General features: G+C 45.8%; 1 protein-coding gene across 3 annotated transcripts in view; it reads left to right on the plus strand.

Moving 5' to 3' along the window:
* asb5a (ankyrin repeat and SOCS box containing 5a) overlaps window positions 1–16,294 on the plus strand; it is a 36,945-nt gene that overhangs the window by 2,424 nt on the left and 18,227 nt on the right. For 2 of the 3 annotated variants that reach the window (XM_056290101.1, XM_056290108.1), the window contains exon 2: window positions 4,604–4,899. In XM_056290101.1, the coding sequence (XP_056146076.1) occupies window positions 4,698–4,899 (202 nt within the window). In that variant the 5' untranslated portion in view covers window positions 4,604–4,697. Of the gene's footprint in view, window positions 1–4,603; window positions 4,900–5,822; window positions 5,909–16,294 lie in introns of those variants that run through there. The other variant, XM_056290114.1, reaches the window with a different exon arrangement.

Below are 16,294 nucleotides of genomic sequence, written 5' to 3' on the forward strand. Positions count from 1 at the left end.
CATCAAAATGCTACCTTACGGCAAAACCAAAGCAAATGTCATCCATTATAAATTAAATAAGGCACTTATTGCCCATAAAATTAAACATAAAACCATGGATAATCTGCTCAAATAATACTGCGTCCTGCGTTATATGCCATGCTAATGCTCAACAGGCTAGCCAACACTTTTTGTCACATTTCTCTTGCCAAATACAATGTTCGACATCAAACTTTAACTAGGTTATAAGCCAATTTGTCTATTAACACCACAGAATAAACAGTTAGACAATATGTGCGATATAAATCAATATTTTTATGATAATGCAGACCGCCAGTAACACTGCTCACCTTCCGGCAGAAGAAACAAAAAAACCATGTGATCAACGTAGCCTTTTGCCCGGGACAAGAACTAGGGGTACGGTGTTGCAAGAGGGACAAACATCGCCTTTTGCGGCATTCCCAGGGGAACACAGCGTAACAGTGCCACCCTGTGGCGGATTTACATTACTACCTTACATATCCGTCAAGACGTGTCGCCTCTCATCCAAGAGGCTTCCTCAGTTCTGCCTTTCTGACCAGACCAAGCTAGTCTGACTGGCTGCTGATGAGACTCAGTATTTATCCTCCAGGGGTCGCTAACAGAGCCACAGATATGCGTGGCTCTTTGTGATCAGATGTTTACCAACGCTCGTCGCTAACAGAGCCATAGTTATGCGTCCCTACGCCTCCTTCGCGGCCTGAAGGTGACGCAATCCATGCGAGGCGGCTTCAGCTTGTAAACTAGCGAGAGCAGCCGACAGGAGCGTGAAGGAAGCTGGTGTTACGCCCATGTCCTTCCTGTGGAAACGGGAGCCAGGGGAGGTGTTCCACAGGAGGTCCGGCCATATGCCGTTGGGCTAATCGGGTGGGATAAGGGGAGATCTAGAAATACATTTATACTGAAAAAATGCTTGAGTGACTTTAGGCATCGGTAAAACTTTTCCCTTTATTTTGGACTTCAAACTGAAGACATGGTGAACAGTCATGACTCTCAATGACTGGCGGCTTTGTGTTTTGATTTCAGCGTTCAATAAATAAGGGTTTTTTCACAATGTACTGTGTGATGTCTTTTTTTCAGCGTGTACTTTCGGCACGCACGCAAACAAAAAAAACTGCATGTGCGCGCACACAAAAAAGACTCGTCATTTTTATTCTTTAGGGGTGACAGGTCTGAGACTCCCTACTGAACAGTATCAAACATACTCAGGTATCAGGCAGTGCAGCGCCGATCTCCCTGCAGGTACCAGGCAGTGCAGCGCCGATCTCCCTGGAGGTACCAGGCAGTGCAGCGCCGATCTCCCTGGAGGTATCAGGCAGTGCAGCGCCGATCTCCCTGGAGGTACCAGGCAGTGCAGCGCCGATCTCCCTGGAGGTACCAGGCAGTGCAGCGCCGATCTCCCTAGAGGTACCAGGCAGTGCAGCGCCGATCTCCCTGGAGGTACCAGGCAGTGCAGCGCCGATCTCCCTGGAGGTACCAGGCAGTGCAGCGCCGATCTCCCTGGAGGTATCAGGCAGTGCAGCGCCGATCTCCCTGGAGGTACCAGGCAGTGCAGCGCCGATCTCCCTGCAGGTATCAGGCAGTGCAGCGCTGATCTGCGCCAACAGAGAGAAGGCATGACACCATGGATGACATGCGAAAGCTCTGGTTCTATCCTGTTATTGGCAGACTCTTAAGGGAATGAAGAGACGCTTTTCAACAGGAAGCAAATGGTGTGCTGATGGGTGTGACAGCCCTGAGCCCTAAACACACATCTTTTCTTAACAAGCAGTCTATAGCGCCAATGTCCCGGGATTATAGAATCGATGAAGAGAACTTGGCTGCAGAGTTACACCAGCTCTGCCGGCTGCTGCAAAGAAAAGAAGATCAAGGACACACCATTAACAGCACCATGGAGTCCCTGTCACGTGTGAGCCAGAACAAGCATGCCTTTATGGACTGGTATAAACTGATTTGTATACCACTAACACTTCCCGTGTCATCAGCAAGCTGCGAGCGGAGTTTCTCTTGCCCCCGGCGTTTAAACATGTGCCTGAGGAACAGCAGTGGGGACACCCGGAACAATAACCTGGCATTTTTGGCCATAAACACCACGAGCACAAAATATTTGGACACTGATGAAATCATAGATGCCTTTGCCAATAATCAAAGTAACAGACGCCTTGTTCTTCTGTGAAGACGTCTAGTGGTGAGTGACTGTTGGTGCTGTATTACTGAGCCAAGTATTGGCATATAATAATTATTCTCATGCTCCACCATTATTCTTTATTTATATTCTGTAAGTTATTCTTTATCTGTGATGGCCTGGCGGCCTGTCCAGGGTGTCCCCCCGCCTACCGCCCAGCATCCAGCATCCAGCATCCCCACGACCCTGAGAGCAGGATTATCGGTTTGGATAATGGATGGATGGAAGTTATTCTTTATTCTATGAGCTGTGCACTCATTGCTTGCTAGGGAGTCGGCAGCACCGTCATATACCTGGAGATGTATGTTATGCTAGGTGTCTAACAGTTTGTTATATACCTGGAGATGTATGTTATGCTAGGTGTCTAACAGTTTGTTATATATCTGGAGATGTATGTTATGCTAGGTGTCTAACAGTTTGTTATATACCTGGAGATGTATGTTATGCTAGGTGTCTACTGGTTTGTTATATACCTGGAGATGTATGTTATGCTAGGTGTCTAATGGTTTGTTATATATCTGGAGATGTATGTTATGCTAGGTGTCTAACAGTTTGTTATATATCTGGAGATGTATGTTATGCTAGGTGTCTAATGGTTTGTTATATACCTGGAGATGTATGTTATGCTAGGTGTCTAACAGTTTGTTATATATCTGGAGATGTAAGTTATGCTAGGTGTCTAACAGTTTGTTATATACCTGGAGATGTATGTTATGCTAGGTGTCTACTGGTTTGTTATATACCTGGAGATGTATGTTATGCTAGGTGTCTAATGGTTTGTTATATACCTGGAGATGTATGTTATGCTAGGTGTCTAACAGTTTGTTATATACCTGGAGATGTATGTTATGCTAGGTGTCTAACAGTTTGTTATATACCTGGAGATGTATGTTATGCTAGGTGTCTACTGGTTTGTTATATACCTGGAGATGTATGTTATGCTAGGTGTCTAATGGTTTGTTATATATCTGGAGATGTATGTTATGCTAGGTGTCTAACAGTTTGTTATATATCTGGAGATGTAAGTTATGCTAGGTGTCTAACAGTTTGTTATATACCTGGAGATGTATGTTATGCTAGGTGTCTACTGGTTTGTTATATACCTGGAGATGTATGTTATGCTAGGTGTCTAATGGTTTGTTATATACCTGGAGATGTATGTTATGCTAGGTGTCTAACAGTTTGTTATATACCTGGAGATGTATGTTATGCTAGGTGTCTACTGGTTTGTTATATACCTGGAGATGTATGTTATGCTAGGTGTCTAACAGTTTGTTATATACCTGGAGATGTATGTTATGCTAGGTGTCTACTGGTTTGTTATATATCTGGAGATGTATGTTATGCTAGGTGTCTAACAGTTTGTTATATACCTGGAGATGTATGTTATGTTTGGTGTCTACTGGTTTGTTATATACCTGGAGATGTATGTGATGCTAGGTGTCTACTGGTTTGTTATATACCTGGAGATGTATGTTATGCTAGGTGTCTACTGGTTTGTTATATACCTGGAGATGTATGTGATGCTAGGTGTCTACTGGTTTGTTATATACCTGGAGATGTATGTTATGCTAGGTGTCTAATGGTTTGTTATATACCTGGAGATGTATGTTATGCTAGGTCTCCAACAGTTTGTTATATACCTGGAGATGTATGTTATGCTAGGTGTCTACTGGTTTGTTATATACCTGGAGCTGTATGTTATGCTAGGTGTCTAATGGTTTGTTATATACCTGGAGATGTATGTTATGCTAGGTGTCTACTGGTTTGTTATATACCTGGAGATGTATGTTATGCTAGGTGTCTACTGGTTTGTTATATACCTGGAGATTTATGTTATGCTAGGTGTCTACTGGTTTGTTATATACCTGGAGCTGTATGTTATGCTAGGTGTCTACTGGTTTGTTACGGTTTAGGGGTGCTGGAGAGAAATAGCAGTCGCGTTGTGTTATATCGTTGTTTCATATCGTATTTGTACAATTTTGGTTTTGATCTGGATCGATGTCTGATACGCTGTTTTTAGACCAACAGCGGTGAATGAGCTCTCTGTCGCTGACCCACTCTGTGTGTGTGTGTGTGTGTGTGTGTGTGTGCGTGCGTGCGTGCGTGCGTGCGTGTGTGTGTGTGCCAGCTGTTTTGAGCTTGAGTGTGATTCTGTGGTACTTTTGTATTGCTCGGTGTGTGTGTCAGCCACTGTTAACACGTGTGGTTGCGTTTGGTCATGTGTGTGTATACTGGTATATCCACGGTTCCGTAGCACCCCCGGTTAATAGTCAAGCTCCAACTGAGCACCCCCAATAAATATCCACTGGCGCCGCCAATGGTAAGACAGACAGACAGTCACTTAGTCAGAAAGACAGTCAGTCAGTCAGTCAGTCAGTTAGCCAGCCAGTCATTCAGTTCAGTCAGTTGGTCAGCCAGTCAGTCAGACGCTGGGTAAAGTGGAAGTCGGCTGCAGTGGCGTGATCGTGTCCCCAGAATAAGCGAGAGAGAAATGAAAGAGCCAGCAGAGGAATTGTCCAGCAAGCCTTTCACGGCTCAGCTGTCCAACGTCTATCTGAGCATCCTGGCTCTCTTCTGTTTTAAACTCTTCATTAAAATCTCTCTGAACCTGCTTGCTTATTTCTACATCATCCGAGGAAATCGGAAGGAGGCGGCCCGGATATCCGCCGAGTTCTACGACTACGGACAACACAGTGAGTACTGCAGTACTACTCCCCCGATAGTACTCTGATATGACTCTAGAACTCTGATCGTACTGACAGCAGGCTCCCTGAGGTACCTGGGTGAGTTACTGCATGACTTGCCTTGTGTGTGCATGTCATCATATGGCACAGAAACACAGTGTGTGTACTCTGGTAGATTCTATGTTTGTAGTCACCGAATCCAGAGAGTGTTGCTGCTCATGTTGGTCTGTTCATAAGTACAGAGATTCCTACATGGAACATATTGATACAAGATGCATTCATTTGTCTAGTGAAATTAGATTGACTGCCTCCCCACACCCTCTATGTGTTTACCGTGAGTGAACAACTGAGTTGTTATCTAATGAGTTTATGTCATTAAGATGCTCAGATTTTACTGGTACTATTATTTATGTCTTATGGGTTTGGTATCAGCATATGAATCCAGAAGGTGTATGGCAACATTAAACCAAGACAGTCCTCTGACTGCTTTTCTCCCCTCATGTGTATTTATAGAACAGAGTCATGCCACCCCTCCCCCACCCTGCCCTAGTTTCCATACTCAGCTATGTCCAACACACACACACACACACACACACACACACACACACACACACACACACACACACACACACACACACACACACACACACACACACACACACACACACATCACCTCGAACCAAAACAAGTCGTCACATTCAGCACGGCGGGCGGTTTGAGACCCGTGACCGTCATCAGGAGTGTTCTAGCTCCAGCTGGGGCTGCTGGGTGCAGGACAGACTGGAAAACATCACCTGTTATAGAACATGTCCTGAATGCAGCCGTGTTGTTCCCAAATATCTGTGTGACGTTCTGCAGTTCATGGAGGTTACTGTGATTAACTCAGATGAGCTGGGCTGCATTGATGCCATGATTGGAGTCTAACCGTCAGACCACTGTATATGTGATGTTGGTTAGATGGAGGGAGATGGTGATTACGTGTGGAATGTATCTGCTGTTATTCTGGACATCAACTCAGGTCTGATTTATGTTAAATGGGATGATATTTTGTCAGATACAACTTTGTTTTAAAGTGAACCTAGTCCAGATGGGTGGAGTTTACTGCATCAGGGTAACAGAGGTGTCTTAGGGCGAGTTGTCCCATGTGGTAAACTCCAGCCAGCCACAAGAAAACCATCAAACTTATTTGCAGATATAACTGCAAACACAGGACTCAGGTGTACTTGCCTAGTCACATGTGAATATTTAATATTACATGTAGATTGACAAGTGAATGACAAGTAGACTGTAAAGCAGCTGCGGCACCCGGGGACCAAATCAGAATCCTGTTTATTGGCCATGTAGGTTTGCACATACATGGAATGTGACTCCTGTTCCTGTTTCGTGGCTCTCTCAGTGAACTTAACATAGAGTAACAATACCACAACACAACAATCTTCACATATATACACAAGGACTGACTTATACAGGTGAAATAAGAGGTGATAAGGTGCAGTGGTACAGACAATATATCAGAGATACTGAAATAGATGTTAGCAGGTTACTTACTTACATACATGCCTGAGGTAGATGTACATGACAGAGCGTACCAGTATACGTATGATGTTCGGTATATACTGATGTGTGGAGGATGCTGTGTCATTGGCTCTGCATACTGTGTTAAAGGAAAAACACCTATGTCAGAATGTTGTTTATTGACTATAGCTCTACATTTAATACCAGTGTACCATCTAAATTGGTGTTAAACCTTAGAGTCCTGGGTCTTTGTAATTCTATCTGTAGGTGGTCATTTGACTTTCTGACAGGCAGACCTCAGACAGCGAGAGCAGGTACCAACTATTCATCTACCATAGTTCTCCACACAGGAACAGGCTTCTCATCTACCATATTTCTCCACACAGGAACAGGCTACTTGTCTACCATAGTTCTCCACACAGGTACAGGCTACTCATCTACCATAGTTCTCCACACAGGAACAGGCTACTCATCTACCATAGTTCTCCACACAGGTACAGGCTATGCATCTACCATAGTTCTCCACACAGGTACCAACTATTCATCTACCATAGTTCTCCACACAGGAACAGGCTTCTCATCTACCATATTTCTCCACACAGGAACAGGCTACTTGTCTACCATAGTTCTCCACACAGGTACAGGCTTCTCATCTACCATAGTTCTCCACACAGGAACAGGCTACTCATCTACCATAGTTCTCCACACAGGTACAGGTTACTTGTCTACCATAGTTCTCCACACAGGAACAGGCTACTCATCTACCATAGTTCTCCACACAGGTACAGGCTACTCGTCTACCATAGTTCTCCACACAATTACAGGCTATGCATCTACCATATTTCTCCACACAGGAACAGGCTACTCATCTACCATAGTTCTCCACACAGGTACAGGCTACTTGTCTACCATAGTTCTCCACACAGGTACAGGCTATGCATCTACCATAGTTCTCCACACAGGCACAGGCTACTCATCTACCATAGTTCTCCACACAGGTACAGGCTACTCATCTACCATAGTTCTCCACTCAGGTACAGGCTACTCATCTACCATAGTTCTCCACGCAGGTAAAGGCTACTCATCTACTATAGTTCTCCACACAGGTACAGGCTACTCGTCTACCATAGTTCTCCGCGCAGGTACAGGCTACTCATCTACCATAGTTCTCCACACAAGTACAGGCTACTCGTCTACCATAGTTCTCCACACAGGTACAGGCTACTCATCTACCATAGTTCTCCACACAAGTACAGGCTACTTGTCTACCATAGTTCTCCACACAGGTACAGGCTACTCATCTACCATAGTTCTCCACACAAGTACAGGCTACTTGTCTACCATAGTTCTCCACACAGGTACAGGCTACTCATCTACCATAGTTCTCCACACAGGTACAGGCTACTCATCTACTATAGTTCTCCACACAGGTACAGGCTACTCGTCTACCATAGTTCTCCACACAATTACAGGCTATGCATCTACCATATTTCTCCACACAGGAACAGGCTACTCATCTACCATAGTTCTCCACACAGGTACAGGCTACTTGTCTACCATAGTTCTCCACACAGGTACAGGCTATGCATCTACCATAGTTCTCCACACAGGCACAGGCTACTCATCTACCATAGTTCTCCACACAGGTACAGGCTACTCATCTACCATAGTTCTCCACTCAGGTACAGGCTACTCATCTACCATAGTTCTCCACGCAGGTAAAGGCTACTCATCTACTATAGTTCTCCACACAGGTACAGGCTACTCGTCTACCATAGTTCTCCGCGCAGGTACAGGCTACTCATCTACCATAGTTCTCCACACAAGTACAGGCTACTCGTCTACCATAGTTCTCCACACAGGTACAGGCTACTCATCTACCATAGTTCTCCACACAAGTACAGGCTACTTGTCTACCATAGTTCTCCACACAGGTACAGGCTACTCATCTACCATAGTTCTCCACACAAGTACAGGCTACTTGTCTACCATAGTTCTCCACACAGGTACAGGCTACTCATCTACCATAGTTCTCCACACAGGTACAGGCTACTCATCTACTATAGTTCTCCACACAGGTACAGGCTTCTCATCTACCATAGTTCTCCACACAGGTACAGGCTATGCATCTACCATAGTTCTCCACACAGGTACAGGCTACTCATCTACCATAGTTCTCCACACAGGCACAGGCTACTCATCTACTATAGTTCTCCACACAGGTACAGGCTTCTCATCTACCATAGTTCTCCACACAGGTACAGGCTATGCATCTACCATAGTTCTCCACACAGGTACAGGCTACTCATCTACCATAGTTCTCCACACAGGCACAGGCTACTCATCTACTATAGTTCTCCACACAGGTACAGGCTACTCATCTACCATAGTTCTCCACACAGGTACAGGCTACTCATCTACTATAGTTCTCCACACAGGTACAGGCTACTCATCTACCATAGTTCTCCACACAGGCACAGGCTATGCATCTACCATAGTTCTCCACACAGGTACAGGCTATGCATCTACCATAGTTCTCCACACAGGTACAGGCTACTCATCTACCATAGTTCTCCACACAGGTACAGGCTACTCATCTACCATAGTTCTCCACACAAGTACAGGCTACTTGTCTACCATAGTTCTCCACACAGGTACAGGCTACTCATCTACCATAGTTCTCCACACAGGCACAGGCTACTCATCTACCATAGTTCTCCACACAGGCACAGGCTACTCATCTACCATAGTTCTCCACACAGGCACAGGCTATGCATCTACCATAGTTCTCCACACAGGTACAGGCTACTCATCTACCATAGTTCTCCACACAGGCACAGGCTACTCATCTACCATAGTTCTCCACGCAGGTACAGGCTACTCATCTACCATAGCTCTCAACTCAGGAGCACCACAGGACTGTTGCCTTAATCCCTTACTCTACAGTCTGTTCACACATGACTGTGCTGCCAAATATCATAACAGCATAGTGACATTTGCATATGACACATCAAAACATATACAACAGTGATTTGAAATAGCAACATCTATGACAAGTAATATTAAGTACTTTTGATATGACTAAGTCCACAGTGTGCCCCTTATTGTGGGTGGGTCCAGAAATATGGTGAGTGAGAGCAAATACCTCCAGTAAGCTAACTACGTTTATAGCGTCGGGGTCTATTTGATTGTCAGCATGAACATTAAAATCCCCTGAGATGATGAAACAATATAATCAGTGGAAACCACAGACAGTAGCTCCGAAAATTCATCAAGAAAGCCATGTTTAGATTTTGGTGGCCGATAGACAGTAATTATTAAAATCGTAGCAATACAATGTATGGTAAAAGCAAGGTATTCAAAAGATGTGAGTTCCCCGAGGGGGATCTCCTTGCAGCTACGTATAGGAATCAGAGAAGACAGCGAATATTCCAGCACCTCTCTTATCAAATCTGGCGGTATGGATGAATTTGAAGCCAGGAGGTGCAGTCTTAATGAGCGCGACTGCTCCATTTCTATCCAGCCAGGTCTCGGTCAGTAGGGTGAAGTCCAGATTATGGGTACTTATAAGATCATAAACTAAAAATGACTTTACATTACATTACAGTCATTTAGCCGATGCCTTTATCCAAAGCGACTTACAATAAGTGCATCATATAACGTAGGAAATCAGGAGAACTACTAGTCATCAGAGGTCATAATTACATCTAAACAAGCATTTAAGAGCAAAGCCAGTGCTAAAGTAAAAGTGCAAGAAAGAGATTTTTTTTCTTAAATGAGTGAATACAATAAGTGCTAAGAACAAGTAACAGGGTAGTAATTCTTAAAGAGGTGACTTTTCAACCTGCGCCGAAGATGGGCAGCGACTCCGCTGTCCTGACATCAGTGGAGAGTTCATTCCCCCACTGTGGGGCCAGGACAGAAAAGACTGGGTCGATCGGAAGCAAGGGCGTCTGAGCGACGGGGCAACCAGGCATCCTGAGGCAGCAGAGCGAAGTGGTCGGGCGGTGGTGTAGGGCTTGACCATGGCCTGGAGATAGGAAGGAGCTGTTCCTTTCACTGCCCTGTAGGCTAGCACCAGAGTCTTAAACTGGATGCGAGCAGCTACTGGGAGCCAGTGTAGGGACATGAGAAGGGGAGTTGTGTGGGAGAACTTAGGGCAGTTGAACACCAGACGAGATGCAGCTTTCTGAACAAGCTCCAGAGGTCTGATTGCCGACGCTGGGGCGCCAGCAAGGAGCGAGTTGCCATAGTCCAGCCGGGAGATGACCAGAGCCTGGGTGACCACCTGTGCCATCTCGTCAGTGAGGAATGGACGAATCCTCCTGATGTTATAGAGGAGAAATCTGCAGGAGCGAGCAACTGATGCAACGTTTGCAGCAAACGACAGTTGGTCGTCCAGGATCACACCCAGATTCCTCACAGTCCAATTTGGCGTCACCACGGTGTTGTCAATGGTGATGGCCAGGTCTCGGTGCAGGCAACCTTTCCCGGGGAGGAAAATCAGCTCTGTCTTGTCCAGATTGAGCTTCAGGTGGTGTGTCGCCATCCACTCCAAGATGTCAGTCAAGCACGCAGAAATGCGTGTCTCTACTTGTGTGTCAGAGGGAGGAAAGGACAAGATCAGCTGGGTGTCATCAGCATAACATGGTAAGAGAAGTCATGCGAGCGAATAACAGAACCCAGGGATGTCGTGTACAAGGAGAAAAGGATAGGACCCAGAACCGAACCCTGTAGAACGCCTGTAGTCTGTCTGCGAGGCTCCAACACAGATCCCCTCCATGTCACCTGGTAGAGCGACCCGTCAGGTAGGTTGCAAACATTGAGAGTGCAGAGCCTGTGACACCCAGCCCCTCGAGGGTAGAGAGGAGGATCTGGTGGGTCACTGTGTCGAACACAGCTGACAGGTCCAGGAGTATCAGGACAGAGGAGAGAGAGTTTGCTCTCGCAGAGTGCAGTGATTCTGTCACTGCAAGGAGGGCCGTCTCTGTCGAATGACCCACCCTGAACCCAGACTGGTTGGGGTCCAGGAGGTTGTTCTGGTGGAGGTACAAAGAAAGTTGGTTAAAGACAGCACATTCGAAAGTTTTGGATAGAAAGGGTAGAAGGGAAACTGGTCTGTAGTTTTTGACGTCAGAGGGGTTAAGTGATGGTTTCTTGAGAAGGGGGGTGATTCTAGTAGTCTTGAAGGCAGATGGAAAGCATCCTGCCTGGAGGGAGGTGTTGATGGGGTGGTTTAGATAGGGAAGGAGTTCAGGTGCTATAGACTGAAGAAGAGGGGAGGGGGCCGGGTCAAGGGAGCATGTGGTGGGGCAACTGGATGTGATGAGGTTTAGAACCTCATTGGGGGAGAGGGGAGCGAGGTGCAGGGTGGAGGAGGGTGCAGAGGGTGGGATAGTGCAAGCAGCACTAACCGGGTGGTGAGAAAAGGAGGATCTGATGTCGTTTACCTTCTTGTCAAAGAAGTTAGCGAAGTCATCAGGGAGAAGGGAGGAAGTAGGAGGAGGAGGTGGGGATTGAAGAAGTGTAGAGAAGGTTTCAAAGAGTTTCTTAGGATTAGAGGCAGAGGATAGGATTTTAGAGCGATAGAAGGCAGCCATAGCAGCAGAAAGGGAGGAGGAGAAAGTGGAAAGAAGAGATTGGAAGTTGAGAAGGTCCTCTGGGAGTTTACCTTTTCTCCATTTGCGCTCTGCCACTCTCAGGCTCCGTCTGTCGGTACGTACTGAGTCAGTCAGCCAAGGGGCAGGTGGAGTTGGGCGTGCAGGCCTGGAGGTGAGGGGACAGAGATTGTCCAGAGAAGAGGAGAGGGTAGAGAGAAGAAGATCAGTAGCAGTGTCAGGGGGTAGGAGAGAGAAGAAGATCAGTAGGGGGGATAGAGGTAACAGAGGAAGAAAGATCAGTGGCGGAGAGAGAGGGGAGGTGTCTACGGGTGGAAACCATGTGGGTAGGGGAAGGGGCTGAAGAGAGGGAGAGAGAGAGTAGGACATGAAATAGTGGTCAGAGAGCTGGAGGGGAGTAACAGAGAGACTGAAAATAGGACAGTGTCTAGTAAAGATAAGGTCCAGCTGGTTGCCAGACTTGTAGGTAGGAGGAGAGGGTCAGAGGTGAAGGTCAAAGGAGGACAGGAAAGAGAGAAGAGGATCTAGCTTGTTAGTGTGGATGTTGAAGTCACCGAGAAGGATAAGTGCAGAGTCATCAACAGGGAAGTGCGAGACAAGTGTGTCAAGCTCCTCCAGAAACTCACCAAGGGGGCATGATCCAAGTCTCAGTTAGAGCAAGAAAAATGAGGGAGAGCAAGGATGTGTAGCCTGAGATAAACTCAGCTTTAGGCACCGCAGACTGGCAATTCCAGAGCCCTACCATCACCACTTGCTCACCGTGAGTGGAGAGAGTGGGATAGATGAGATTGGTAGGGTCACAGCGCCTAGGAGTGACCCAACGTCTATGCCAGCCCCGCGAAGAGGAAAGGACAGGAATGTGAAGGAAACACATAGTCTATACTAGGTACACAAAATACAGATGACTGACCGAACCTAAAAAGAGCAGTCCGTGCTTGTCGAGGTCTTGGCTTTAAAAAGTTGCGCTTGCCTTTGTTCACTCTAGCCTTCCTTCAACCTAGGCTTGTTTGCCTGACACTTGGAAGCTGGTGCTTCCAAGTAGCAGCAGTGATTTAAAGAACACTTATTGCTAATTGTCTGTCATGAGTGCAGGCCACACCCTGGCCACTTAACACCCAATTGGCCAAAGAGGTACACTGAAAATAGGCTTATTGCCCAGAAACTGGACACTTATGTAAAACTCTATCAAACCTCACACAAAACTATTAAAACTGCAAACAGCAAGTTACCAAGGAATATATTTATAAGCTAAAAGGATAACTAAGTCAAAACAGCTAGGCAACAAGAAGTATTTAAGGACACACTAGGTGAAAAACAGCTACAGCTAGAATAAGTAAATAAGACAAGTAAGTAAATAGAATAAGACGGCTACAGCTAGAATAAGATCTTATTAACTAATTATTAACTAATAAGACTAATAACTAATTATTAAGTAATAGTTAAGTATTAACTAATAATGATTAATTATTAATTGACTGTCTAATTATTAACCAATTAACTAATTATCAACTAATTAATAATTATTAACTGATAATTATCAGCTAATAAAACTAATAAGTAATAAGACTTATTAGTTATTCATTCATTCATTCATTCATTCATTCATTCATTCATCTTCAGCCGCTTCTCCGGGGTCGGGTCGCGGTGGCAGCAAGCTAAGTAGGGCACTCCAGCCGTCCCACTCCCCAGCAACACCCTCCAGCTCCTCCTGTTCCCAGGCCAGATTGGACATGTAGTCCCTCCAGTGAGTTCTGGGTCTACCCCACGGTCTCCTCCCAATTGGCCGTGCCTGGAAAACCTCCAAAGGAAGGCGCCCAGGGGGCATCCTAATCAGATGCCCGAACCACCTCAACTGGCTCCTTTCGACGTGAAGGAGCAGCGGCTCTACTCCGAGCTCCCTCCGGATGTCCGAGCTCCTCACCCTATCTCTAAGGCTGAGCCCAGACACCCTACGGAGGAAACTCATTTCAGCCGCTTGTATCCGCGGTCTCACCCTTTCAGTCACTACCCAAAGCTCATGACCATAGGTGAGGGTTGGAACGAAGATTGACTGGTAAATGGAGAGCTTTGCCTTCTGGCTCAGCTCCCTCTTCACCACAACGGTCCAGTACAACGTTGACTTATTAGTTTGCGACCTGATATTTAATAAAGCCATTTTTATTGTCCGAGGTGCATGGCTTTGTGGGGGACTGATAATTGAAGTCCAAACTAGTAATAAATTGTTTAGATCCCTGTATGTTACAGGGACAGGGACAGTCATTAGTATGATGGATTGGACTCATCAAAGGACTTGTATAGGTATGGTTTACCGTGGAACCAAAATTGAAAGCACTCTGCTCCTGTGGACGTCAATTAGTGACAGAACTGTCCGCACCTGTGTACAGGTGCCAAATGTTGCCCACACAAGAGTTGGAGACAATGGAATAAAACACATCTGCAGCCAGCATTCATGAGCCTGCTGGATTTGGATGGAGTCCATCGCGTTTAAAAATAGAAGAGCGCCCCCAGAGCAGATTAAAATTGTCAATAAAACCAAACTGGAAACGAGAGCACTGCAACTGAAGCCAGGTGTGAGGCTGCAAAAGTCTGCTCAAACGACTAACGGCACGGCCGAAAGTGGGGAAGAGGGCCAGAGATAAAAACAAGTTTTAGAAGGTTAAAAAGACGCATGAAATCCGATTTTATAAACTCCGACTGCTGCCGTGGAATTTCATTTGTGCCAACGTGAATACAACTTTCTCAATGGAGGTATATTAGGATAGCAGACTAGGAAGTTCTACCAGAATGTCATTTACCCATTTTTATGCTCTTGCTTTTAATTAATTCCACTTTATATTTCTTTTTATTCTTATTTTTTATCTTGTACTGTGGTTTTATTTCTTGCCTTGTTTTATGTTTTTTTGCCTAGGTCTGTGTTTTATTACTTTTAACTTATTTTATCTGTATTGTTGTTGAGTTTTTTTGTTTCCCCTGTTTTTAATATAAAGCACTTTGAGCTGCATTTTATGTATGAAAGGTGCTATAAAAATAAAGTTTATTATTATTATTATTTACCTTGGCACCTGCAAAGCAGTGTGTTGCAGCCCTGTTGGGCCTGACATCCCTGATGGTAGAATCAACCACATCAGAACAGAAGGTGGCTGTGGAATGGATGCAGTCGAAGAGCGCACCCAACCATCATACACTGGTGGATGGGGGCTCCCAGCCAGTCTCAGGGGACACAGTACCAGGGGGGATGCCACGAGTGGCCCGTTTAGAGCTGGTAGAGTGTTTGGATACTGCCTCCTTCAACAACCTACGTCGAATGGATGAGGTTTCTTTTTGGGATCTGGGGTGGGGAGCAGTAGCCGGTGCTGAGCAGTGGCCGGTGGTGAGCATTCTGCTCCTGGATGCGATGCACTGGTCAGTGGAGGGAAGTCTTTGTTGTCCAGAATGTCAAATCCATTTGCTGGAAGGTCAGGGGGAGCAGCCGAGGGAGGACAGCCAGCCGGATCAGGATGTACTGGGGGAGTTGGGGAGGTCAGATTTTACAAAACTTCAAGTTTATTTCCAAGTTGGAAAGCCTCATGTGAGAGTGGCTGGAGGCAGTGTTTACCCTGGCGGTGTTTACTGTTCTTAATCTGGACCCAAGGCTCTGGGATGGATGGTGTTGAGCAAACTTGGGTCTTAGGTTTTGCTCCAAGACTGAGCCACCAGTCCTCCCTCAGGGTAGAGAGGCCTGTAGAGTGGATCGCTTCACCTCCAGACCACAGAATAGTGGTATCATTGTCCTGGGTCAACGCTGTATGGTCTGGGGGGTAGGATGGGCTGACACCCCTCTGATTGCCCAGGAGAGAGGGGTGTTTAGACTGCGCTGTGGCCTCAGATGATAGGTCAAGGATTAACTTGTCCTTCTCCCTGAGTTCAGCCTTCAGTTGGGTAATGTCAGTCTTCAATTGTACAAAGGTAGGACAGCGATCCACACACACGACCATGTTTGTTGTCAGGCAATTAGCAAGAAAAATTGGCATATAAGTGCAAAAAGCTTAAAATACTCAATAAAAGCAACCAGCTAGCCAAGCCACCAGGCTAAAAATAAACCTAGTTAAACTGGCAGCAGTCGAGGTGGTCCAGTAAGCTATGTTCAGCTGATAGCTAACTTAAAACTACTAATAACTTAAGATCCAACGGTCCGTTGACTAAATTTTTTTTACCTTGTTAAAATATATAGGTAAAACAACCAGGATCTAAAAGTGTAGCATAGAATTGTGGCCAAAAACTAGACAGAAAAA

This window comes from Lampris incognitus, chromosome 1 (genome assembly GCF_029633865.1).
Source record: "Lampris incognitus isolate fLamInc1 chromosome 1, fLamInc1.hap2, whole genome shotgun sequence".
Lineage (NCBI taxonomy): Eukaryota > Metazoa > Chordata > Actinopteri > Lampriformes > Lampridae > Lampris > Lampris incognitus.